At 48.1% G+C, this 26,979-nt stretch overlaps 1 protein-coding gene across 1 annotated transcript in view; it reads left to right on the top strand.

Annotated features, from left to right (window-relative positions):
• The window catches only part of LOC119953960 (voltage-dependent L-type calcium channel subunit beta-1-like), a 309,597-nt gene that overhangs the window by 18,425 nt on the left and 264,193 nt on the right, over positions 1 to 26,979 (top strand). The window contains 1 exon segment of the mRNA XM_038778682.1: positions 16,092 to 16,178. Coding sequence (XP_038634610.1) covers positions 16,092 to 16,178 — 87 coding nt within the window.

The following is a 26,979-nucleotide window of genomic DNA, read 5'->3' as shown; positions in this document are numbered from 1 at the left end:
AAACGAAACCAAAACTGGACAAAAAGTGCCCAAATCAAGGTACTCTGGCAGGCGCCATCTTGTGCGCAACTGCTCTATACATGCCACCAGAAGTCCTTGATCCGATGGATTCTCGTGAAACGGGGAGCATAGTTCCTTAGATAACACCTTTCCAACCCATGACCTCTACATCTAGAAAGACAAGGTCAGCCGACACTTGTGAACACCACCAGTTAGAAGTTTCCCTCCAAGCCAGTCACCATCCTGACTTGGAGATACAACGCCGTCCCTTCACCGTCGATGTGCCAAAATCCTGGAACTCCATCCCTAACAGCACTGTGCGTGTACCTACACATGGACGTGAAGCTGCTCACCATCACATTCTCAAGCGCGATTAGGATTGGGCAACAAAGGATCGTCTAGCCGGTGACTCCCACATCCTATGAAACTTTTTTTAAAAAAAGGACAGCGAGGGATTTGCAAACAAGGCTGAGAAGTTTAAATTTTAAGCATTGACAGATCGAGAGCCAATGTAGGTCAGCGAGCACAAGGATAATGGATAAAAGCTACCTGTTATGATTTAAGATATGGGCAGCAGATGTTTGGATGATGTTTATGTGGGTGGAATTTCTCACACTGCGGCAGCGAGATAAAGGTTAATTGTCGGTGAAGAGTGGGAGGAGCTTTATTACGCTATTAACCATGCAGCATCTCACCTGGATTTGTCTGATGTTGGCTTCAAGGTACCTTGATCCCCAACACTAACATCACTTGAGGACCTTGAATATTTACTGGAAATGCAAATTATGAAGGAAAATTTGTAATCTTTGAGCAGAAGATTAAGGGGTGATCAAAATCATTAACAAATTTGACAGGTTAATTAGAAAGATAGAGTAGATAGAGTGAAACTTCTACCTCTGGAAGGGGAGCCCAGAACAAGGGGACATAGCTAGAGTTAGGTCGGTTTAGGTGACTTCCCACAAAGGCTGGGATTTTCCGCACCTGTTCATCTCGGACAGGTTTGGCAATGAAAGTGGAAAGTATCGCGAGGCGGCCAAAGTTTCATGTCAACATAGAGGCAGGAAGTGATCGGCCCCTTCCCCTGTTCAATGCAGGGAATTTCTTTGTGGTATGTTAGCATCTCGTTATCAGGTCCATCTCCGTCACGTCAAAAAATCCATTCACGGCGGCTTGCTGTCAATGGCGTGAAGCATGACTGTACCTGGTGAGCAGAACTCCAAGGGGCGTTCCGAGCTGAGCGTGACGCTCACAGATCAATTCCGCGTCTTCAGTGGGGAGGGGGGCTCGGAGGGTTGAGTCAGGAGACACCAGGGTTGACTTGAGGAGACAAGGGCTCAACCAAGGGTGTGGGGGTTGACTGGAGGGAGACGAGATTTGAGCCGGGGGTTATTGGGGTTGACTTGGCGGAAATGCAAGGGCAAGTCAGGGGAGATGGGGGAACAAGCTGGGGGGAACAGGGTGTGAGCCAGGGGAAGCGGGGCAGGGGAGTACGTCTTGGGGGAGATGGAGGGTTCACAGGCAAGTGTGAAAAGCAATATTTTGGAATATACCTTCCGCTGCTTGGCCACGGGTTTCTTGGAAGGGCTGCACAGAGAAAAGGGAAGCCTTGGGTATGAGCTGCAGTGTGGCGGGGTGTCATCATGGACTAATGGTTCTACTCAATCGCAGTGGGAGGCTTCTGGAGGCAGGATGTTCACAAGGATAAGGTTAATGGAAGAACATGTCAGTTCTCAGTATCCCATTGCAGCTGAGACCGATCATGAACTCAATTGACATGCCTGGTGTCAAACTACTCATACAATTATGCCCAGCCAAGCAGCATGTGTGTGAATGTCATTGATTGCTGCGCAGGATTTAACTTCATGGACAGACTTCCAAAATCAATGACTACCATGGTAAACCTGTACCATTGCCCGACTGGGCAAGCAGCTATATTCCCTTAGAGAGTTAGCAATGACACACTGCTCGAGGAGAGGGCTTCTAATCCTTTGTGTGTGCTGCAGTGCCTATTGACAGGTACTGCCATGGCCAAGTTGAGTGCAAGGCCTTGGAGTGAAGTTTAGGACAATGGGTGTGCCTGAAATGAGAGCTTATGATGCAGTCAAGTGGCTGAAGATGTTGCCATTCGATCATATGGTGTAGGGTGGGGGTGGTATGGGGTATTACCCAACAAGCATACAAACTAAGGAATGGGCATCAATGTTGTGGCCAGGACACAAGTCAGTGGGCTTTGAGAGGCAGCTGCAGATGATAAATGGACAAAGAGTGATTCTTAGGATGCAAATGCTAACCATCAAATGTCTCTCCTTGACACTGCAGTGAAGAAACCATCAGGAACGTTGAGCGTGTGTCATTCTTTTCACTCGTAGGCAGGAAAGAGGAAGAAGAAGATGCCTGGATGGCCAAAGGCAGGAGTAGAACCTTCAAGAGGAAGGGATGGCTGGGCCGCTCCGCATTCGGAGGATGATCCACAGAGAACCGTCACTTGGAGTTACCTCAGTAGACCCAGAGTCTATAGATGGTGCCTAACATACCTGCAGAGAACCAGTGTCACCATAGACTGTACATGTCCAGGGAACTGGAGGGTCAGGTTTTCATTTCAGACTGATGGGAACACAGCTCATCAGAACAATAAGGAGCCAGGGAAAGGATGGCATTAGTGGGTGTTTATTGAGAATCATAGAATTCCTACAGTGCAGAAGGAGGCCATTCGGCCCATCGAGCCTGCACCGATCCTCTTAAAGAACCCTTCCTATCGACAAAAGTGAATGTTATATACAGATGATTAACATCCCTGCCCACCCTATGCAACTAATATTTCTTAACCTTACCCCGATGCCATGACTAGGTGCATCCCCAACATTCACAGTGCAGGGGAAGGCAGCCCACTGTCTGCTACACATATTTGTCGTTGATGACTTTGACGGGCACCCTCTGGGGATGCTGTGACCTGGGAGACCCTGGCTTGCTTTTGGGGTGCTGCTGTGTGGCGACAGGGAGAGAGGCTCCGGATGGCAGGACACTCCTGGAGTCACCTGGATGGATGACCCCAGGGTTGGCATCAGCTGATCCTCCTCTCTGTGGGTGCCTGAGGGCCCCTGGCTGCCTCCTTGAGAGAGAGGAGCAGCCAGAGTGAGATTGAGGAGCCCTGTATCCCTCTGGCATTGGCACTGGTGGATGCAGCAAGTGCCTCTGCCATGGAGGGAGCGCTGCTCCTGCAGCAGTGCAGGAGTTGGACTTCCCCATGGAGCCTTGCAATCTGAGGAGTGTAGCAGACATCCCGTCCTGATTTTCCTGACCTTGCCTTTGGAGCTCCAACAACTGAGGCACGACCGAGTCCAGCGGCTCTGACTTGGACTCGGCAAATTCCGAGCCTCCTGCAATCCGTCAAGCGCCACCATCCTTGGATGCTCCACCCTCAGCTTGCTGTGGCTCGGACATTGTGATGTTCTCACCAGATTGTGAACCCTCGGCTGCTCTAAAAGGTGGTACCACCGAGGTGTGTGTCACTGCGATGGCCGAGGGTGTAAGTGGTGATGGTTCTTCGATTTCAGAGTACGTGACGATCTTGACTTCTGGCATTCCTTCACCCATCTCGGATCTCTCGCTCTTCTTGTGAGCCAACAGGTCCTGCATCAAGACAGATGGAGATATATGGCAGAAAAAGCCTCCATTGCCGTCGGTGGTCTCGGTGCTGCTTTTCCCGCCCGACATTAGCGTTTGCCGATATCGGAGAAAATCTCGCCCAAAGTGTCGTAGAAATCTGGAACCCTCTCCCACCACCAAAAACGCTTGATGTAGGGGTTAACAGAAAATTCCAAAACTGCGATTGAAAGATCTTTGTCAGGTAAAATGATTCTGGGTTACAGAATAAAGACCAGTAGATGGATTTAAGTTCAAAATCAACTATAATCTGATTGCATGGCTGTAGTGTAGTGGTCTGGTCACTGTTTTAATAATCTAGAGAGCCAGGCTAACACTCTAATGGCCTGGATTGAAATCCCACCATGGCTGATGGTGAAATTTGAGTTCATTAAAAGTCTAAGGATAACCATGAAACCATTGTCAATTGTTTTAAAAACCCATCTGGTTCACTAATGTCCTTTAGGGAAGGAAATCTGCCGCCCTTACCTGGTCTGGCCTACACGTGACTCCAGATCCACGGCAATGTGGTTGACTCTTAAATACCCTCTGAAATGAGATAGCTCAGCAAACCACTTTGCTCAAGGGCAATGAGGGATGGGCAATAAATGCTGGCCCAGCCCACATCCCAAGAATGCATTTTTAAAAACTAGCTTAAGGGGCTGATGGCCTCCTTATTCCTGTTTGTGACCCAACAGGAACACTAGGGGGCAGCAAAAATGCATGAGGTGGATAGTATGACATCTGCCATTGTGCTGACCTATATCAGACTGTGGGCAACTTTATGCCGTTATGTATAGGCCTACTAGCAGGGGTGATCGAATGGCTGAGAACTCTGCTGGTGTTAATAATTGTGTGGGATGGAGTGTGCATGTTCTTTACAGTCTGATAAGAAGTTTGTGACAGTGCTCTCAGAAGGCCTGAGCACTTAGGTGGCAACCTGAATGATACAGATTCACCCACAACTTAATGGCAGCAGCCACCTTTCAATTGAATGGCAGAACATGACTGGACGGCTGGTTCATGATACAGAGCGATGGCAACAGCGGGGGTTCAATTCCCGTGCCGGCTGAGGCTATTCATGAAGGCCCCGCTTTCTCACCCTTGCCCCTTGCCTGAGGTGTGGTGAACCACCCCCAGATAAAACACTACCACTCAGCTCTCTCTCAAAGGGCAAAGCAGCCTTTGGTCCTCTGGGGCATTTACATTTAAAAAAATTTTTTTTTAGAGTACCCAATTAATTTTTTCCAATTAAGGGGCAATTTAGCATGGCCAATCCACCTAGCCTGTACATCTTTGGGTTGTGGGGGCGAAACCCATGCAAACATGGGGAGAATGTGCAACCTCCACATGGACAGTGACCCAGAGCCGGGATCGAACCTGGGACCTCGGCACCGTGAGGCAGCAGTGCTAACCCACTACGCCACCGTGCTGCCCACATTTTTTTTACATTTGCCTGAGAACGCATCGACCTGAATTTTCTAGACCCCTTCCAAGTGAAATCTAAAATAAGAAACCGTTTTATCTCACTAACCTGGCCATATAATGCGACTGATTATCATGTTCTACCTTAGGTCTAGGGGCTGACTTTGCATCTGGGCTGGGAAAGAAGTCAAGTAATTCTTTCTAGCTAGCTGCTGTTGACTTGCTGATAAAAAACAACCCAGTAACGGAATGGATTGTGGACACCCAGATGTTACAAGCGGGCAGCAGGAGACCCCTGAGAGAAACCACACGGCACAGGAAGGGAGGGAGGCCATGGTGGTAGAGAGAGCCTGGAGGACCCTTCTTTCCACCAAAAATCCAACAATATAGGGTTAAATCATCTTGCCTTTCTAGAATGAGATTCACCAAAGGCCGCCAACCTACCAGAGTCACTCAAGAGCCCCAGCATTTGAAGATTAACCTCCTGGATACTACTGGGAGGAATTCAGGACAACATTCATGGGGCCATTAAAAAATTCCTTCATCTGTTTTGTCTATTAGCAAAACACCAAGGGTGTTTAGAAAAAAAAGGCTGTTTCGATTGTCAGTCAGGAATCAACCAATGGTGTCATGAAAGGATTGTTTACTTTCCAATTGGTGAAGGAAGGTGATGCATCATGAGGATAGGTGGGCTGGGTGACCAATGGCTGGAGCATCTGGGGAGAATGGGCATGCTGGGCGACCAATGGCAGGAGCCTCTGGGGAGAATGGGCATGCTGGGTGACCAATGGCTGGAGCCTCTGGGGAGAATGGGCATGCTGGGTGACCAATGGCTGGAGCCTAAAGTGTGGATGGGTGACCAATGACAGAAACCTAAGGGGAGAATGGGCATGCTGGGTGACCAATGGCTGGAGCCTAAGGGGAGAATGGGCATGATGGGTGACCAATGGCAGGAGCCTAAGGGGAGAATGGGCATGTTGGGTGACAAATGGCTGGAGCTTCTGGGGAGAATGGGCATGCTGGGTGACCAATGGCTGGAGCCTCTGGGGAGAATGGGCATGATGGGTGACCAATGGCAGGAGCCTAAGGGGAGAATGGGCATGTTGGGTGACAAATGGCTGGAGCTTCTGGGGAGAATGGGCATGCTGGGTGACCAATGGCTGGAGCCTCTGGGGAGAATGGGCATGCTGGGTGACCAATGGCTGGAGCCTCTGGGGAGAATGGGCATGCTGGGTGACCAATGGTAGGAACCTAAGGGGAGAATGGGCATGTTGGGTGACCAATGGTAGGAACCTAAGGGGAGAATGGGCATGTTGGGTGACCAATGGTAGGAACCTAAGGGGAGAATGGGCATGTTGGGTGACCAATGGCTGGAGCCTCTGGGGAGAATGGGCATGCTGGGTGACCAATGGCAGGAACCTAAGGTTGGGAGTATCATGTGATGGAACCTCTAGCATCAATCACATCATGCCAAAACTGCCACCTTCCATGTTTTAGCCTGGAAAGGAAGCCACCAACGTTCTCTCAACTCCTGCCTTGGGTTACAATTCTAACAGAACCTCAGTGATGCTATTGGAGCCAAATCTGCATATTTTAATAAGGACCGCCCCAGCTTGGATGAGGATGGATTTTCAAATTGCCTCTCCTGCCCCTGTTCCGTACCCACCTCATCGTCTACAACTTGTTATAATAATTAAACGGGGCAAGTGTGAGCGGACGTCACAGGGAAGCAGTGGCAATGTCTGTAATTAAAAACATTGAACAGCCAACACCGAAGAACAAAATGCCTATGTTAGCAAACCCCAGCAGCCCAGTAGCGGGGAATAACCTTTATTATATTTTGAGGTGTTTTGTATGCTCCACATGTTCTTGCTGTCTGCATTCCATACAGATGGAAGCTTTATAACCCGCACCTTGCTCAGGGAGCCACAATATTCAAAACACACAGGAGCTGCCTCTGAAATTCTGAGAATTTGATGGACTTTGACACAATAAAGCAGGATACTGAAATATGAGCTGGTCATAATGGTTAAGCGACCTCTTGTTTCTATATTTATTTATTTATTTATTTATTGAACGTGAAGGGAGCTGAGTAAATTAGGCTTCTCCATCCACCGAAACCAATAATGCTGTAATATAACACCATGACAACGGGACAGTGTTTGCTTTTAATTTAATACACGGCCTCAGTGAAAACATTGCAGTCACTCGCAGATGATGAGGGAGGGGAAAGCACTGGCAGGAGTTTGAATCCAACCTGTGTCGAATGAATTCACGCACATTTCACACAAACAAGGACCCTTGCGTGCAGCATCTAGTCACAGTCTATTTTAGATCACTTTCTTTCCTCGAATTCAAACTCAATCTGACCACTAATCTGTTTGATTTTGTGGTAGGTTATCACGAAGTAACAATAATTTTTTTGCCGTGAATGGCGTGATTTTTATTTCAATCCCTTTCCTCCCTCCTGTCCTGTTGCTGTGAGTTTTACAAGGGTCAGCAATCTAGAGCCTCGCTCAGCTGGCCATTCAGAATGGACACGAGTAAATAGGCTGTGCAGTAAAACCAAAATAATTCTCCGCAGGCCTGGCAGCCTCTGTGGATGGAGCAAAATTGGGTTAACGTTTCAACGCTGCCAGACTTGCTGAGCATATCCGGCATTTTCTGTTTTTTGGTTTCAGATTTTCAGCATCTGCGGTATGTTGTTTTTGCAATTGATTGTGTAACTTTGGTGACAATCGCAGACACCTTCGCTCCACACACCACCACCCCATCGATGCCCCTCAAGGATTGTGAGGGGGAATGTGGCCGGAGTTCTTTCTCTCTCTCCTGAGCCACGATAAGGCCAATTGCAGCAGTCTACTTGTCACCACTGACTGACAACAGCCATCCCTGTGCAGGCCAGGAATCAAGCCTGGGACTCTCCTGACTGGCTCAGCCCGACAGCAGGCCGGTACAGGAGGCCTATCGGGATTGCGTTGAGGGCATATTTATAATGGCATAAAAAGTTATGGCCTTCAAAACCATAAAAATGTCACGCATAGCAATGGAAGATAATGAGAAATAATTTCTGTTTTTATCATCATAGATTTTACAGTGCAGAAGGAGGCCACTTGGCCCATCAAGTCTGCACCGGCTCTAGGAACGAGCACCCTACCCAAGGTCAACACCTCCACCCTATCCCCATCACCCCATAACCCCACCCAACACTAAGGGCAATTTTGGACACTAAGGGCAATTTTTCATTGGTCAATCCACCTAACCTGCACATCTTTGGGCTGTGGGAGGAAACCGGAGCACCCGGAGGAAACCCACGCACACACGGGGAGGATGTGCAGACTCCGCACAGACAGTGACCCAAGCCGGAATCGAACCTGGGACTCTGGAGCTGTGAAGCAATTGTGCTATCCACAATGCTACCGTGCTGCCCAATATATAATGTTATAATGAGGCATAATTTGTCTCCCAGTCTCTTAGAACTAAAACTGATTTCTGACTGAATCTTGGAAACCAGGAACAGATCATAGCTTGGGCTGAGTTCCTTCCAAAGACTAAACAAAATGGCTTGAGGTCCAGAAATGGGGGAGAGGAATGACTAATAACTGAGAGGCAGCAGGGGGGTGGGGGCAGGATTAGTTACTGGGAGAAGTGGGAAGATGATCGACTGGAACAGGTCTATTGATTGTTGATTGAGAGGGATAAAGGGTTAGTTACTGGGATGGGTGGGGATGTTATTTATTGGGTGGGGGTCAGCTATGGGTAGGGGTTATTTGTTACTGGAAGGTGGTAGGGGTTGGTTACAGAGAGAGGAAGAGGGTAGTAATTGCATGGGAATCATAGAATCTCTACAGTGCAGAAGGAGGCCATTCAGCCCAGCAAACCTGCACTGACCCTCTGAAAGAGCACCCCATCTAAGCTCACTTCCCTGCCCTATTCCTATAACCCTTTAACCTAACCTACACACTCCTGGACACTACGGGGCAATTTAGCCTGGCCAGTTCATGTAACCTGCACATCTTTGGACTGTGAGAGGTGTCATGAGAATGTCGCTTTGAGAGATGGTTAGCTGCTCATGTTACTGCAGTAATGTCAGAGTGTGGGTGGAGCTGAGCTCTGGTTTTAGTTTCACTTCGGGAAAAAGCTTGGGTGTGTCTAGGTTTTCCAGTGAGCTGCAGCGGAAGTTAAACAAAGAGCTGTCCTGTTGATCTCTGCCATCCAAAGACTATCTCTGGATCATTTGGTGAATTCAGAATTATAAATGTTCTCAATTGTGAATGTGAACCTAATGTGCTCCTGTTCAAAGGTTTGTTAAGTCTTTTGGATGTTAAAAAGACAGCGTAAAGGATTACTTAGTGTTGTAGTTTTTGGGGGTTATCTTTGAATTAATGGTTGCTAAGATATTCACTGATTGTTTTAAAAAGGTGAACTTGAGTTCATAGAATAAACATTGGTTTGTTTGAAAAAATACTGGTCCATTTCTGCTGTACCACACCTGTAGAGTGGGCCGTGTGCTCCCCGTACCACAATCTATTAAAAGATGTGTGTCAGGTGAACTCCATGATACATTTTGGGATTCTCTAAACCCTGACCCACAACAGGGGAAACCGGAGCAACCAGAGGAAATCCACGCAGACAGGGGGAGAAAGTGCAAACTTCACACAGTCACCCGAGGCCGGAATTGAAACCGGGTCCCTGGCACCGAGAGGCAGCAGTGCTAACCGCTGGAAGGGAAGGGAAAGGGCAGTGGTAGTTACAGTGTTTGGCAGAGGCAGGAGGTCCATTGATTACTGAACTGTAGGAGTTGGCGTCACCTCAGCCACCAGCCACTTTTACATTGAATCACAGAGTTGGGGGGATTTTCATTCAGCTTCATCTTTCTTGTGCGAAAACAACACAACAAATTGTAAATATTTTTAATCTAAAGGCAGCTTTACCACAAATGAGGCAGCCTCAAAAGCAGGTTTGTTTCCCTGTGAAGGCCATTTATCAGCATGGCAAAGTTCCCAAATTAGGGCAGAAGAATGACTGTGAGGATCCTTTTGTCCTGAGTTACATTCCTGAATGACGCAATAACTGTGCTAATGCGATTTTAAAATAATATTTCCAGAGATGTCAAACTGTCCAAATATTATTCTAACGAGATTTACACAGATTTTTTTCACAGCAAATCAATGGATGAAAGTGGTACTGGGAGATTATACACAGTCAGGACAAAGTTCATTACCCTGTTATTCCTCTATATGTATGTAGAGGTGATAGGTGAATGGGACTTGGCCCAACTTACATATGTGTATTTTGTGAATTTACAGTACAGATTTGCCACGCACTTGCAGGAGAATACATGGGCACATGGGGTTGCCAACATACCTGAGCACCTATTGGCAGCATCATGCATTTAATGGAATGGGATAATTTGATGACAGTCCTTAGAGTTTTGCTGGGGCAGAGGGTTATGGATAGTCTTGCACATGGAATCTTAACATTTCTGTGAGCCGGTTTAAGTGGGTGTACAACAGGATTGTTCGTTCAGCCACATCAAAATATCATCCTGTGCACATATCTAGCTGGGTGGCTTTGCCATGGTCCCCTCGGTGCCTTGGGAAGCTCTTCCCTGATTAATTGTGTTGGACGTATGAGAAGGTGATGTAGTCACGCGATGGTGGTGTGTCACTGTTCACTCAGGGAGTCTGAAGTGTTGCTCCGTTCCACGCATGTTGTAGTCGGGAGCTGTGGATAGTGATGTTGGAAGCTCCAATGTATTTGTCCATGCTGCCTCCTCTGTAGCGCAGCCCATTTAGTCCCGCTCCCTCGCTCTAGCCTATAGTCCTGATCACGTTCAATTGTCAATCCAGTTTCCTTTTGAAATCATTCATCACCTCCACTTCCCCACCCTTGCAGGCAGCGGGTTCCATATCGGTACCACTCGCTTTGTGAGAAAGTCCTTCCTCCCAACTCACAACAAACCCCACCCCCCGCCCCCAACCACAAAATCTCTTGCCGAAAACATTGTGTCTGTGTTGCCAAGCCCTTGTGCCATCAACTAACAATAAATGTAAAAAACATTTTTAAGAAACATTGTCCAGGTCCACACATTTACGGCCAATAAGACAAATTGTGACCATATTGCCTGGAATTCTGATATTTCTGTTCATGTGTTGGGAATCACATTCAACGATTTCATCCATTTTATCTTGAAAACTGCCTTGAGGCCCTTGACTGCTGTCCATATTAGTAAAACAAATTGGGAACGATATGAAAAGTTTTCACAAATTTAGCTAGTTGCAGTTAAAATTATTTTTTTTAAAAAAGAAAACACTGGAGCAGATATCTGCTGTAAATGTTAATTCCTCCTGATTCCCAGGCATCTCTCCACAGGCAAGTCATGGTTCCTGGTATGAGCCAAGTGAGTGCCACCACGGGATTGAACGCTTGAGTAATCTGTGCCAAATCTGCTTACTTTCCCCCTGTTCTCCGGTGTCAGCCATGGCTATTCGGTTACATCTTGAGCAGAGGCTCGGGAATTACCAGGGAGATGAATTTAAGAGTTGAGGGTCAATTCCCTTTGCACCACCAACATTACCCAGCTCACTGGCGGATTTGACAACAACTGGCGTAGATCTTTCTTTCCTTTGTCTAGTTATCACCGTGTGGCCTGTGGGAGACTCTCTTCCATCTTTTCCATCACTCTCCCTCTCTCACTCCTTCTCCTGTACGATCCTAGACCAGAATACTGGACCGAAACCCCCAATATTTTAGTTTATTTTGTAAGACTGTGCAGAGAGAATAATTCACCCAAGGAGTGATCGCACAAAGAAATAGGGATTTGGTATTTTGAAACAAAACTTTATTATTAACACAATATTAAACTCTTTATAAAACACCTAGAAAGAGTTCAGAATTACCCATTAAATAATACTACTCTACAGTAAATACACTACCCTTAATTATATCTCTATTCCCAATTAAACAACAAGACATAAAAAACATTCAGCTCTCAATCCATCCTACATCCCACTGGCACAGAGTAATACTTGTTTTCCAGACAGATTTGGCTCCTGTTAGAAGCCCTGTGGATCCTGATTGGGTGTCTTAAGAGGTTCAGTGAGTGAATTCCCCAGTGTGGAGTCTAGGCAGCAGGAGGCACAACCACAACAATGCAACATAGGTGGGAAATTTAAGATTGTGAAACTGGAACCCAGTGTGGATAGATCAACGGGCCATGGTGCAAGTTACAATATGGGCAGCGAATGCTTGGGTGGCCCGAAGTTGGTTGAGGTGAAAGATGGGAGGCTGGCCAGGAGCGTGTTGGAATAGTCAAGTCTAAGAAGTAGGTACAAAGGTATTGATGGAAGGCCTCAGCAGCAGAGAAGCTGAGACGGGGCAGAGTAGGATGATGTTCCAGGGATTGGGAGTAGCTGGTCAAGTAGATATGCGGTCAAAAGCTCATTTCAAATTGGACATCAAGGCCGCATTAACCAAGTATGTTACATGGCATTCAATGCTACATGGTAGTAATAATAATAATCTTTATTAGTGTCCCAAGTAGGCTTACATTAACACTGCAATGAAGTCACCGTGAAAAGCCCCTAGTCGCCACATTCCGGTGCCTGTTCGGGTACACGGAGGGAGAAGTCAGAATGTCCAAATTACTTAACAGCACGTCTTTCGGGACTTGTGGGAGGAAACCGGAACACCCGGAGGAAACCCACACAGACACGGGGAGAACGTGCAGAGTCCGCACAGACAGTGACCCAAGCCGGGAATCAAACCCGGGACCTAGCGCTGTGAAGCCACAGTGCTAACCACTGTGCTACCGTGCCGCCTTTTAAGATTAATGCCATGATTTATTCAACCCAAAACTGCTGTGCTGTAACCGAAACTGGAAGCTGTAATTGTCCACTAGAGGTCCACCTTCAAGCTGTGAGCAATTGCTTAATACTACAGCAAATTCTGTGTCTGAATGTATTACGCCCTCCAGCCTAAATCTGTAAACAGGAACCTATAGACAAATCTAAACAGGATCCAGGTTTCTGTGTAGGCTTTCTATTCATATCACTTTATATTTAATTCAGTTATAAAGAATCTAACACTATGACTGCAGATATATTGGCCAATCTTTTCCATTCCTTATTGAGTGGTAATCAATCACAATTGATAATCAATCTCATCTGTGTGACTTGGACGTGGTATTGTTCCCATGCGCCTGTCTTTCCAAGGTGGGTTGGGTCTCGAATTTGGAAGGTGCTGCTGAAGAAGCTTTGCCGAGTTGCATCTTGCAGAAGATACACACTTCTACTAATTTCACCCCTAGGAAAAGACTTATTTCACCAACTCTATCCCCAGTGGTCCCTCGACATCTTTCACAGCTGTGTACAAGGAACGCTTGGAGAGAACATCTCTCTGAATGTTTGTCGATGATCGCAAGAAATGCATGAACTGCACAGGAAATTAGGAAATAAACTTGGAAATTTGGAACACTTCCCTGTGGATGATTAATTCTCCCTTCCCCTTCCTATCTCATTCCCCACAGTTGGATAAATATCACAGAACGTCATTGAGGAGGTAGAAAGCAATAGCCCACCATGCTCACACCGCATTCATTTGAGTCTCTCCTGTGCCTGAAGAAGTCTTCCTTTGATTAAAGACAATCTTGGCCAGAGTAACTTTAGGTTATTTTGACTGCTCCTGTGTTTGCCTCATTGGTTTCCCATCCTCCATTCACTGCATTTCAGTTCTGAAATCACTTTTGAAAGTCATTCCAACAGTGCAAGGCACAATAAAAAAAAGCACAGGCAGCTGGAACCTATCTCCATCCAACTTGGAAGCTGCCACCTCATGGACTTGGACGAGATCCTTTGGTTGAGGGATGAAAGAATCAGGCACTTAAACCTGATCAAAGTGTTGTGTTTTTACAGTTTTAATTAAAAAAGGGCTTCCCACTGAATCCAGGCAAAATATGAACTGTTAATGTCACATTTTCATCCTCTAGTTCAGGGTCAAAGAACGAACCTGGCTCTCCACCAACTTTCCATTTTGGTGTTGAAATTGAGTTAAAAGCATGTCTTTAATTGATCAGAGCATCCTCCCATTCCCGTTCATTTAATTAAATTCAGGTCAACTTGAAAGTGAAGCCTAGATTTGCACTAAATTTTAACTGTTGTCACTAATTGGACCTCTCGTCTTTCGACGCCTGAGTCTGTCCATTTTTTTTTCAAATTTGGAGTATCCAATTAATTTTTTTTCCCAATTAAGGGGCAATTTAGCGTGGCCAATCCACCTACCCTGCACATATTTGGGTTGTGGGGGTGAGACCCACGCAGACACGGGGAGAATGTGCAAACTCCACACGGACAGTGAGCCGGGACCGGGATCGAACCCGGGACCTCGGCACCGTGAGGCAGCACTGCTAACCACTGCGCTGCCGTGCCGGCCTGAGTCTGTCCATGTGACAGAAAATTTTAATTAGCTTTTGACTCAACACTCGTGTAGATTTGAATGAGGACTTTGACAATCAGATAAGCGATTTTTGTGTTTCTAAGGAATTTTCCCGTCAATGTTTTAAAAAATTCTCAAAACTACTCCTGGCTCCAAGGAATACACTTTTGGAAGCCTAGTTAAGCACATGCAGACAATGTCACCAAGGGACAGTTGACATCAGAAGCTGCAGATCTAAGGATCGTTCCCCAGTGTGAAGTTCTTTGGCGGACTGTCTGAAATCATGCACGTCCCCTGCCAGTTGGGTTGGGCTAAGGGGTTTGCGGTGTTGTGCGGTGGTGGAGGGGCAGAGAGGGGGCTGGTGACCAGTTAGATTGGAGCAGAATCGTGCTCAGCTCCACATTAGTGGAGGCCTGGGAATACATCGTCTGCCGAGAACTGCCACCTTTAGAAAAGTCCAAAACTAGACGGTGGATAAAGGTCAATCTAGAAATGGTTTGATGTCTGAGGGTTGTTTTGCTGAAGCAAAAAGCTAATTGAATCTTTAATGATTGGCCGCATGTTTGTTGGGGGGGGGGGAATGTCATATGAACTTAGGACCAGGAGTAGGCCATTCAGCCCCTCAAACCTGCTTTGCCATTCCGTAAGATCATTCACAGCTGATCCGATTGTGGCCTCAACTCCAGACTCCACCTGCGATTGATAACCTTTGACTCCATCAAAAATATTCAATGGCCCCTCCTCCACTGCCCTCTGGGGAAGAGAGTTCCACATACACATGACCTTCAGAGAAAAAAATTCTCATTGCCATTGCCAGGGCAGCACAGTAGCACAGTGGTTAGCACGGTGGCTTCACAGCGCCAGGGTCCCAGGCTCGATTCCCCGCTAGGTCACTGTCTGTGCGGAGTCTGCACGTTCTCGAGGCACAGAGCCGCATGGTGGATTTACACTGCCACACTCCCACCTGCTGGTCGGAGGTCGTGTAGAATATTATATACAGAATTGCTTTATGCATATCATCAAAGTGGCAGATTGTACAACTGCACGGCAGGAATATTGAAATGAAAAATAAAAATCGCTTATTGTCACGAGTAGGCTTCAATGAAGTTACTGTGAAAAGCCCCTAGTCGCCACATTCCGGCGCCTGTCCGGGGAGGCTGGTACGGGAATCGAACCGTGCTGCTGGCCTGCTTGGTCTGCTTTAAGAGCCAGCAATTTAGCCCAGTGAGCTAAACCAGCCCCTAATATTGGGCTTTCACAGTCCAATTTTGGCGAGGTGAGCGAACACAAGCACTTTCTGAGAACGATCACCGATTGCCAATCTGAAATGGGAACTCTGGCTCCAATTTTCCCTTCCCACATCTGCAGCTAACTGCAGCACCCCAATCACTACGTCCGTTAACTTGGGGCGAGACGAAGGATCAAACAGAGGACCTTGATAGACGGTATGGCTCAGAGACACTCTGGGCACAATATGTACCAAGTGAGCCTTTAAAAAAACATCAGGTTTACAGATCCGCTTCTAAAGAATTACTCATTGATTTGTCACAAACCTTTTAACCTAATTTTCTTTTTCTTTTGTTCAAAAGGGAAAGTATGCCAAAAGGAAAAGTCGATTTAAACGTTCCGATGGTAGCACATCCTCGGATACAACATCCAACAGCTTTGTGAGACAGGTAAGTAGATGTTCAAAAGCACTATCAGCTGACTGTCTATGTGTGTTCCTATTTTATTAATAATACTGTGGTCAGTACTGCCCTCTTCCACTTTCTCTGGAAAGACATAATGAATTGCAGAAATTCACTTCTTTCCAACATCTCAAATAACACTTCGACTCAGTTGTACGGCTCACATCAATGGCTAGTCGCTCAATTTGCTGATTTAAAAACCCAAGCCTGATAATTTACCCAATTTGTTTAATTCCCCCCCCCCTCCTAACGCTATTTCTAGTTCTCAAATCTTGCACCATGGACCTTGCCCTGTCATCGAGATATTAAGAGGCAAACTATTATGTAGGAGGAGGTGGAATTAATGACAGTGCTGGAACATTTATAATCTGTATCAATATTTTCGATGAGGGGACTGAGTGTAATGTATCCAAGTGTATTGATGATACAAAGTTATGTGGGAATGTAAGCTGTGAGCAGGATGCAAAGAGACATCAGGTTAACTATACAGCCAAGACATTGCAGTTGGAATTTAACAATGTGGGGAAGTGTAAAGTTGGAAAGGAAAAATGGAAGAGCAGAGACTGGGAATTTCTGCTTTTCAATGGAACCCCTGGGTGTCCTTGTGCCTGAATCACAAAATGTCTGCAAGTAAGCATGGAAGGCAGATGTTAGCCTTCATCACGAGAAGATGGGAGTAATAGTGTGAACGTCCAGGAAAAGGTCAATACCACTCCCATTTAATTTATGAGCCCTTAAATCTGCACCCCCATTCAATAAAGCCTTTCATGAATTTCGACGGCAATTCTACTTTCCTGCCTGATCTCCAAGTACCTTGATTCGCTGAAGGCCTGAATATTTATCACTCTCAGTCTTGTGTATACCCAATGGCCCAACATCCATTGTTCTCTCGGATTCCAAACAGGATTGGCAAATGCCCCTGATTTGTTGGTGTAACTGAATCCTCCATTCTCTCCTGGACTTCATTTTCCAGTATCATCCAAGTGGAACAACAATACACATATGTTGAACAACATCCACAGCACTGTTGCGGAGCATTGCTACAGATCTCTTTCTGTCTGCCTAATGGTTTCTTGTACGTTGCTGTGAAATAGCTGCTTGATTTGATTGCTTCATTCTCCGTATTGTTGCTAGTAAGTCACCAATTCCACTCTGCAGGTTAGATTTCTGTGGTCTGTTTTACATCTGCAGCAACATCTGCATTTTTGTCGTATCCTATTCCAGAAGTATGTGAAATAAAGATAAAGGGTGAGAGCTCCCGGGTTGTCCACATCAGCGGGTTCTTCTGGTCCTGCCGATTGCGCACCACCAGCGAGGGTTTCCCGGCAGCGTGGGGAGGATTCAGTGGGAAGATCCCAACGGCAGGTAACTCTCACTGCCGAGAAGCACACTGACAGGACGCTAGAGAATCTCACCCCAGGTTTACAGCCCTTTCAGCTGGCTGTACTTTATATGGTACAGATATCAGACTGGAAAAGACACAGTGCGCAATCTAATAGAAACGTTTCTAAGTGTAACCTGTGGCGGGTTTTACTGGAAGTTTCACTCCTGCTCTGTTGGTGAGTTCTGCATTGCCATATAACCACACTTCGAGCACCATCTGCCCAAATGGGGGCAGAGTCCCATCGTGCGAGATGAGTGATCATTTGTCGAGCATCGGCCACTCAGGATGGGAGAAAGTATTAGCACTGCTGCCTCACGGCGCCGAGGTCCCAGGTTCGATCCCGGCTCTGGGTCACTGTCCGTGTGCAGTTTGCACATTCTCCCCGTGTCTGCGTGGGTTTCGCCCCCACAACCCAAATATGTGCAGGGTTGCTGGATTGGCCATGCTAAATTGCCCCTTAATTGGAAAAAAAGGATGGGAGGAAGTTATATTTTCTGCAGCTTTTTATTGAAGGAAAGATTAGGGGCAGCACGGTAGCACAAGTGGACAGCACTGTGGCTTCACAGAGCCAGGGTCCCAGGTTCGATTCCCTGCTGGGTCACTATCTGTGCGGAGTCTGCACGTTCTCCCCGTGTGTGCGTGGGTTTCCTCCAGATGCTGCAGTTTCCTCCCACAGTCCAAAGATGTGCAGGTTAGGTGGATTGGCCATGATAAATTGCCCTTAGTGACCAAAAAAAGGTTAGGAGGTGTTATTGGGTTACAGGGATAGGGTGGAAGTGAGGGCTTAAGTGGGTCGGTGCAGGTTCGATGGGCCAAATGGTCTCCTTCTGCACAGTATGTTCTATGAAAGGATTGTGTGATGTGCAAGGGAAGATTACACAATGGCTGAAAATACTTGGTGCAGTTTCATGTCATTTGAAAAGGTACCGACAGCAGTTCTTTTCTTGCAAGTGAGATGTTAGCTGTAGGTTGGAGGGGGCCAGTTTAGCTGAGTTGTCCAGACAGCTGGTTTTGTGATGCAGAGCAAGGCCAACAGCACGGGTTCAATCCCGCTACCGGCTGAAGTTATTCATGAAGGCCCCACCTTCTCAGCCTTGCCCCTGGCCTGAAGTGTGGTGATCCTCAGATTAAATCACCACCAGTCAGCGCTCCCTGTCAAAGGGGAAAGCAGCCTATGGTCATCTGGGACTAGGGTAACTTTACCATACGTAGTGGGAAGCACTCTCTTTTTTTTCCGGAACAAAAGTATGGCTTTAATCTGCTAGATGTTAGCCCTGCGGTCGATTACAGTAGAAGGACGACTGCCGGGAGTGCTGGGTATTTATACCCCGCCCTGGAGGCGGGGTTAACTCAGCCTCTCGACCAATCGGGGAGCCGTCACATGACTGGTCTCAACCAACCGGTCGAGAGGCACATGACCGACCAGGGCCAATGGTAAGCCGGTGTTCTGCACCAATGGCAGGCAGCTATGCTTTTTTAAAAAAAATAATTTTTATTGTAATTTTTTGAAAAGTATATATCAACAAAACAATAATAACAATAACAATAATAGTAATAAACACCCCCCGGCAGCCGTAACAATGCATATAACAAACCCCCCCCCCCCCCCACCCCCTCCCCCCAGCCCAATAAACAACAAAATAAATTAACAATAAGCAAATTAACTTAAACACTATCCCCCTAAACCCCCCCCCCCCCTCCCCCCCCCCCCCCCACTTTCCCCCCTCCTCCCCCGGGTTGCTGCTGCTGCTGACCTAGTACCTTATCGTTGAGCCAGAAAGTCGAGGAAAGGCTGCCACCTCCCACCTCCCGTTGGGGCAGCACGGTAGCATTGTGGATAGCACAATTGCTTCACAGCTCCAGGGTCCCAGGTTCGATTCCGGCTTGGGTCACTGTCTGTGCGGAGTCTGCACATCCTCCCCGTGTGTGCGTGGGTTTCCTCCGGGTGCTCCGGTTTCCTCCCACAGTCCAAAGATGTGCAGGTTAAGTGGATTGGATATGATGAATTGCCCTTAGTGTCCAAAATTGCCCTTAGTGTTGGGTGGGGTTACTGGGTTATGGGGATAGGGTGGAGGTGTTGACGTTGGGTGAGGTGCTCTTTCCAGGAGCCGGTGCAGACTCGACGGGCCGAATGGCCTCCTTCTGCACTGTAAATTCTATGTCTAAAGAACCCTTGTACTGACCCCCTCAGGGCAAATTTGACCCTCTCCAGCTGAATGAATCCCGCCATGTCATTAATCCAGGTCTCCACGCTCGGAGGTCTCGCATCTTTCCACTGCAGCAAGATCCTCCGCCGGGCTACTAGGGACGCAAAGGCCAGCACATCGGCCTCTTTCGCCTCCTGCACTCCCGGCTCCACCCAAACCCCAAATATCGCGGGTCCCCATCCTGGCTTGACCCTGGATCCCACCACCCTCGACACCGTCCTCGCCACCCCCTTCCACAACTCCTCCAGTGTCGGGCATGCCCAGAACATATGGGCATGGTTCGCTGGACTCCCCGAACACCTAACGCACCTGTATTCGTCCCCAAAGAACCTACTCATCCTAGATCCGGACATGTGGGCCCAGTGCAGCACCTTGAACTTGATGAGACTAAGCCTCGCACATGAAGAGGAGGAGTTCACCAACTCCAGGGCATCCGCCCATGTCCCCTCCTCAATCTGCTCCCCCAGCTCCACCTCCCACTTAGCCTTCAGCTCCTCTACCAACGCCTCCACCACCTCCTGCATTACCTGGTAGATGTCTGACACCTTCCCATCCCCGACCCAGACCCCCGAAAGCACCCTATCCCTTACCCACCGCGGGGGCAGCAAAGGGAACCCCTCCACCTGTCGACTCGCAAACGCCTTGACCTGAAGGTCCAGCACCCATTCGGCCCGTTTCCCACGGCGATAGAACCTCACCCCGACCCCCCCGACCCGCACCAACTCCTCCCTGGCCAATCCAGCAGCAACCCGGTATCCCCCCCCCCCCCAGGCTAGAACCCCTCCTAGCCGCGATCTCCCTCCACTACTCCCGTGAGCCAGCTGACTTCTGCTGACCCCAGCAGCTCCCGCTCTAACTCCGACCCCTCCCGATATGAGGCCCCCCCTCCTCCCCTGCATCAGCTCCTTGGCACCGCTTCAGTGTGGGAAACCCGGTCTAAGAACCACTCCCCTCGCCACCAGCTCCACCCCAGAGAAAAGCCTGCGCTTTCACACTGCCCCACCCCACCAACGCAGCTCCCAAACCGCAGTCCCAACCCAACCACCAACTCCGTACAAACAAAGACACAGATCAACCACAAACCCCAGTACCCCCCTTAGAACACAAAACCATAACCCACATCGTCCGAAAGCGAGAGAAAAAACATAAACAAACAGAATAACCCGCTACAGCATAAACAATGATACAGAAATAGAAAAACTCCCACAGCCCCCAATCTCTAGTTCGAGTCCAGCTTTTCAGCCTGCACAAAGGCCCACGCTTCCTCCGGGGACTCAAAGTAGTGATGCCGGTCCTTGTAGGTGACCCACAGGCGCGCAGGCGGCAAAATGTCGAACTTCACCTACTTTCCATGGAGCACCGCCTTCGTCCGGTTAAACCCGGCTCTCCGCTTGACCATCTCCGCACTCCAGTCCTGGTAGATACGCACTACTGAATTCTCCCACTTACCACTCCTCACCTTCTTGGCCCATCGGAGAACACACTCCCGGTCACTGAACCGATGGAACCGCACCAGCACCGCCCGCAGGGGTTCATTCGCCTTAGGCCGCTTGGCCAGTACTCTGTGGGCCCCCTCCAGCTCCAGGGGCAGATGGAAGGATCCTGCCCCCACCAGCGAGTTCAACATCACGGCCACATAGGCCAGCAGGTCCGACCCCTCCAGCCCCTCCTCAAGGCCCAGGATCCGCAGGTTCTTCCTCCGTGACCGAAGCTCCATCTCCTCGAACCGATCTTGCCACTTTTTATGAAGCGCCTCGTGTATCCCCACCTTCCCCACGAGGGCCGAGACCTCCTCCTCGCGCTCAGAGGCCTGCTGCTGCAACTCAAGTATCGCTGCACCCTGGGTTGTCTGGGTCTCCAGCAGCTTACTCGTCGTCACCTTCAGGGATTCCAACAACTCCCCTTTCAGCTCCGTGAAATAGCGCAGAAGGGCCGCCTGCTGCTCCTCCGCCCACTGCCTCCACTCCTCAGGGGCTCCACCGGCCGCCATTTTGTCCACCTTCCCCCGCTTTTCCAGGGGAGCTGCTGCCGTTTTTCTCCCTGCCCCACTTCGAGTCCGAACCATAAATCCCGGGGGTTTTGCTCCAGACCCCTTTATCCACCGGGAATCGTCGAATCAGCGCCGTTTGGGGCCCTTAAAAGAGCCCACAAGTCCTTTTGAAGCGAGAGCTGCCGAACGTGCGGCTTAGCTCCGCATAGTCGCAACCGGAAGTCCGTGGGAAGCACTCTCGTCTCTGAGTCTGAAAAGCTATGGGTTCAACCTCGGCCCATACTGCCTCAGTAGACGAGTCCTCAAGCGTCCTTTCTACCGCCGTAATACTTTCCTTGATTAACTGTGGCATTGTTAATCAAGGAAAGTATTACGGCGGTAGAAAGGACGCTTGAGGACTCGTCTACTGAGGCAGTATGGGCCGAGGTTAGGAACAGTAAAGGAGAGGTCACCCTGTTGGGAGTTGTCTATAGACCTCCGAATAGTTCCAGAGATGTCGAGGAAAGGATTGCAAAGATGATTCTTGACAGGAGCGAGAGTAACAGGGTAGTTGTTATGGGGGACTTTAACTTTCCAAATATTGACTGGAAATACTATAGTTCGAGTACTATAGATGGGTCAGTTTTTGTGCAGTGTGTGCAGGAGGGTTTTCTGACACAGTATGTGGACAGACCAACAAGGGGCGAGGCCACATTGGATTTGGTACTGGGTAATGAACCCGGCCAGGTGTTAGATTTAGATGTAGGTGAGCACTTTGGTGATAGTGATCACAACTCGGTTATGTTTACTTTAGCAATGGGCAGGGATAGGTATATACCGCAAGGCAAGAATTATAGCTGGGGGAAAGGCAATTATGATGCTATTCGGCAAGATTTAGGAGGTATAGGATGGGGAAGGAAACTGCAGGGGATGGGTACAATCGAAATGTGGAGCTTTTTCAAGGAACAGCTACTGCGTGTCCTTGATAAGTATGTACCTGTCAGGCAGGGAGGAAGTTGTCGAGCAAGGGAGCCGTGGTTTACTAAGGAAGTTGAAGCACTTGTCAAGAGGAAGAAGAAGGCTTATGTTAGGATGAGACATGAAGGCTCAGTTAGGGCACTTGAGAGTTACAAGTTAGCCAGGAAGGACCTAAAGGGAGAGTTAAGAAGAGTGAGGAGAGGACACGAAAAGTCGTTGGCGGATAGGATCAAGGAAAACCCTAAGGCTTTCTATAGGTATATCAGGAACAAAAGAATGACTCGAGTAAGATTAGGGCCAATCAAGGATAGTAGTGGAAAGTTGTGTGTGGAATCAGAGGAGATAGGGGAAGCATTAAATGGATATTTTTCGTCAGTGTTTACACTGGAGAAAGACAATGTTGCCGAGGAGAACACTCAGGTTCAGTCGACCAGGCTAGATGGAATTGAGGTTCAAAAGGAGGAGGTGTTAGCAATTTTAGAAAATGTCAAAATAGATAAGTCCCCTGGGCCAGATGGGATTTATCCTAGGATTCTCTGGGAAGCCAGGGAGGAGATTGCAGAGCCTTTGTCCTTGATATTTATGTCGTCTTTGTCGACAGGAATAGTGCCGGAAGACTGGAGGATAGCAAATGTTGTCCCCTTGTTCAAGAAGGGGAGTAGAGACAACCCTGGTAATTATAGACCTGTGAGCCTTACTTCGGTTGTGGGTAAAATGTTGGAAAAGGTTATAAGAGATAGGGTTTATAATCATCTTGAAAAGAACAAGTTGATTAGCGATACTCAACACGGTTTTGTGAAGGGTAGGTCATGTCTCACAAACCTTATTGAGTTTTTTGAGAAGGTGACCAAACAGGTGGATCAGGGTAAAGCTGTTGATGTGGTGTATATGGATTTCAGTAAGGCGTTTGATAAGGTTCCCCACGGTAGGCTATTGCAGAAAATAAGGAAGTATGGAATTGAAGGTGATTTAGCGGTTTGGATCAGTAATTGGCTAGCTGAAAGAAGACAGAGGGTGGTGGTTGATGGCAAATGTTCATCCTGGAGTTCAGTTACTAGTGGTGTACCGCAAGGATCTGTTTTGGGGCCACTGCTGTTTGTCATTTTTATAAATGACCTGGAAGAGGGTGTAGAAGGATGGGTTAGTAAATTTGCAGATGACACGAAGGTCGGTGGAGTTGTGGATAGTGCTGAAGGATGTTATAGGATACAGAGGGACATAGATAAGCTGCAGAGCTGGGCTGAGAGGTGGCAGATGGAGTTTAATGCGGAAAAGTGTGAGGTGGTTCACTTTGGAAGGAGTAACAGGAATGCAGAGTACTGGGCTAATGGCAAGATTCTTGGTAGTGTAGATGAACAGAGAGATCTCGGCATCCAGGTACATAAATCCTTGAAAGTTGCCACCCAGGTTAATAGGGCTGTTAAGAAGGCATATGGTGTGCTAGCCTTTATAAGCAGGGGGATTGAGTTTCGGAACCACAGGGTCATGCTGCAGCTGTACATAACTCTGGTGCGGCCACACCTGGAGTACTGCGTGCAGTTCTGGTCACCACATTATAGGAAGGATGTGGAAGCTTTGGAAAGGGTTCAGAGGAGATTTACTAGGATGTTGCCTGGTATGGAGGGAAGGTCTTACGAGGAAAGGCTCAGGGAATTGAGGTTGTTTTCGTTAGAGAGGAGAAGGCTGAGAGGTGACTTAATAGAGACATATAAGATAGTCAGAGGGTTAGATAGGGTGGACAGTGAGAGTCTTTTTCCTCGGATGGTGATGACCAACACGAGGGGACATAGCTTTAAATTGAGGGGTGAGAGATATAGGACAGATGTCAGAGGCAGTTTCTTTACTCAGAGAGTAGTAGGGGTGTGGAACGCCCTGCCTGCAACAGTAGTAGACTCGCCAACTTTAAGGGCATTTAAGTGGTCACTGGATAGACATATGGATGAAAATGGAATAGTGTAGGTCAGATAGGCTTCAGATGGTTTCACAGGTCGGCGCAACATCGAGGGCCGAAGGGCCCGTACTGCGCTGTAGTGTTCTATGTTCTATGTTCTATGTTCTAAGTCTCACTTCAGATGTTGATACGCTCAACCTAGGTTAACACCCTTGTCCCAGCTGCAGTGCTGGAGGTGCTGTCTTTCAAATGAACTGTCTGCCTTCTGGTGGACATAAAAGATTCCATGGCACGAGGGGACGGCAAGGTAGCACAGTGGTTAGCACTGTTGCTTCACAGCGCCAGGGTCCCAGATTCGGGTCACTGTCTGTGCGGAGTCTGCACGTTCTCCCCGGGTCTGCGTGGGATTCCTCCCACAAGTCCCGAAAGACGTGCTGTTAGGTGAATGGACATTCTGACTTCTCCCTCTGTGTAGCCGAACTGGCGCCGGAGTGAGTGGCAACCAGGGGATTTTCACAGTAACTTCACTGCAGTGTTAATGTAAGCCTACTTGTGACAATAATAAAGATTATTGTTATTTCAAAGAATAGGAAGGAATTTTCCCTGGTGTTCTGGCCAATATTTATCTCTTAATTAACATCACTAAAAACTGATTGTTGTTATTTTGGTATTGGAAACTTACTTTGTCTAAATTGGCTTCCTTATTTCGTGCATTACTATATTTCAGAAGTACTCCAATGGCTGTAAAGCACTCGAGATGTTCAGACGTGTGAAAGGCGCTGAACAAACGTGGGCCGTACAATATTTTTTTGAGTGACTGGCTTGGAGGGTAGAGTACAGATTGACACTTGGTGTGCTATAGTTGCTTAATTAGCGGAGTTGAGCCCTGACAGAGATAAGGCACATTGTGCAGCCAGTAATATTGTCAAATATATAGCATTTAAAAAGAATTAATTAAAGGTTACGCAATGGGGAATCATTGAGAAGGAAATGGATTATGAGATTTGTGTCACAAATGGCATTTTTTTCAATATAAACGCTCACATCCCCTGACGTGCAATTATAAGTAATTAAACTTTAAATCAAAGCAACCAGCAGCAAATAATCACAACAGCACTCCAGACTGACACTGCACAATCAGGGCAATATGAGAGATGTGTTTTATGGATGGGCTGAAGGATATGTTGATGGATTATTCGGTGTATGTGTACTGAGAGCCATTAGATTCCGTGTGTGAACGCATGTTGCTGTCGACTTACCAATTCAAACCATTTGGAAAAATATATTTTAAGATTGGAGTGGTCACCGTATTTGAAGGAGCGCAATGAGGCTCTTTGCTGTTTTGAACATATTGCAGCTGCTATTGCCACCTGACTGGCATTAATTACCCTTTAACTGAAATACTTTATTCAGAGAGGGAAATGTGTCTTGGTTGCGTTTTCGAGGGGTTTAGCTCAGTTGTTACATGGTGTTTAAACCAACTTCACGTTGACATCAGATGTAACGGCCTCCCGGCATCTAACGGCCTCACCAGGGAGACCTCAGCGTTGTTCAGTGATGGTCCATGCAGACGTGGACCAGGCGAACAACACTGGGGGGGGGGGGGGTCTCCCAGGCCATTAGAGGCTCTCTCGGTGGTCGGGGACTGGGCAGGGCGGCACCTTGGTTCTCCCACTGGAACCTGGGCACCTTGGCACTGCCAGCCTGGTGCTCCAAGGCCCATGGGTGACCCTGACAGGTGGACGGGCACTGCCAGGGCTACAGGGTGGCACTGCCAAGGCTCAGGGCCTGAGGGTGGCCATGCCCATGAAAGGAGGGAAGACCGGACATATGGAGGATGTGGGGGTGAAGGGTGGGTACGAAGGGCCTCTGGAAGGTTTGGGAGGGGCGGGAGTGAAGGGTGTGTGTCCTGGAAGGGTGTGGGGCAACCTGAAAATGGGGTCCCTCAGCAACCCCGTAGCCGGGTGTCCTCACTTGGAGGGGGGGGGGGGCAGTGTCAGCTAATGACCATGTGTGTGGGGGTGACACTGTGTGTGTGTGGGGGGGGGGGGGGGGGGGGGGGGGTAGGGGACCCTCCAGCTCACTTAGAGATTTGATAGCTCCCTTTGAAAACGGTGACCTGATCTCTGAGGAGCAGGTCTGGCCAGTGAGCTCAGCTCGCCAGTGATGAAAATAATTCTCAGTGTGGGCTTGACTGGGGAGAACCTCGTTGTGCCAAGAAACACAACGCTATAAAACAGCACTCAGGTTAGATAGGGGGGCTTTGCGATGAACGTGCGGCCAAGGCCACACATAGCCCTGTTTTGCGCACTGGGAACTTCACTCGCCAGAACTCCTCAGTGTAGCGAGGTTGTATTTAA

Source organism: Scyliorhinus canicula, chromosome 19 (genome assembly GCF_902713615.1).
Source record: "Scyliorhinus canicula chromosome 19, sScyCan1.1, whole genome shotgun sequence".
NCBI classification, from domain to species: domain Eukaryota; kingdom Metazoa; phylum Chordata; class Chondrichthyes; order Carcharhiniformes; family Scyliorhinidae; genus Scyliorhinus; species Scyliorhinus canicula.
The sequence above is the reverse complement of the archived record's forward strand: the minus strand, read 5'-3'. Positions and strand labels throughout refer to the sequence as shown.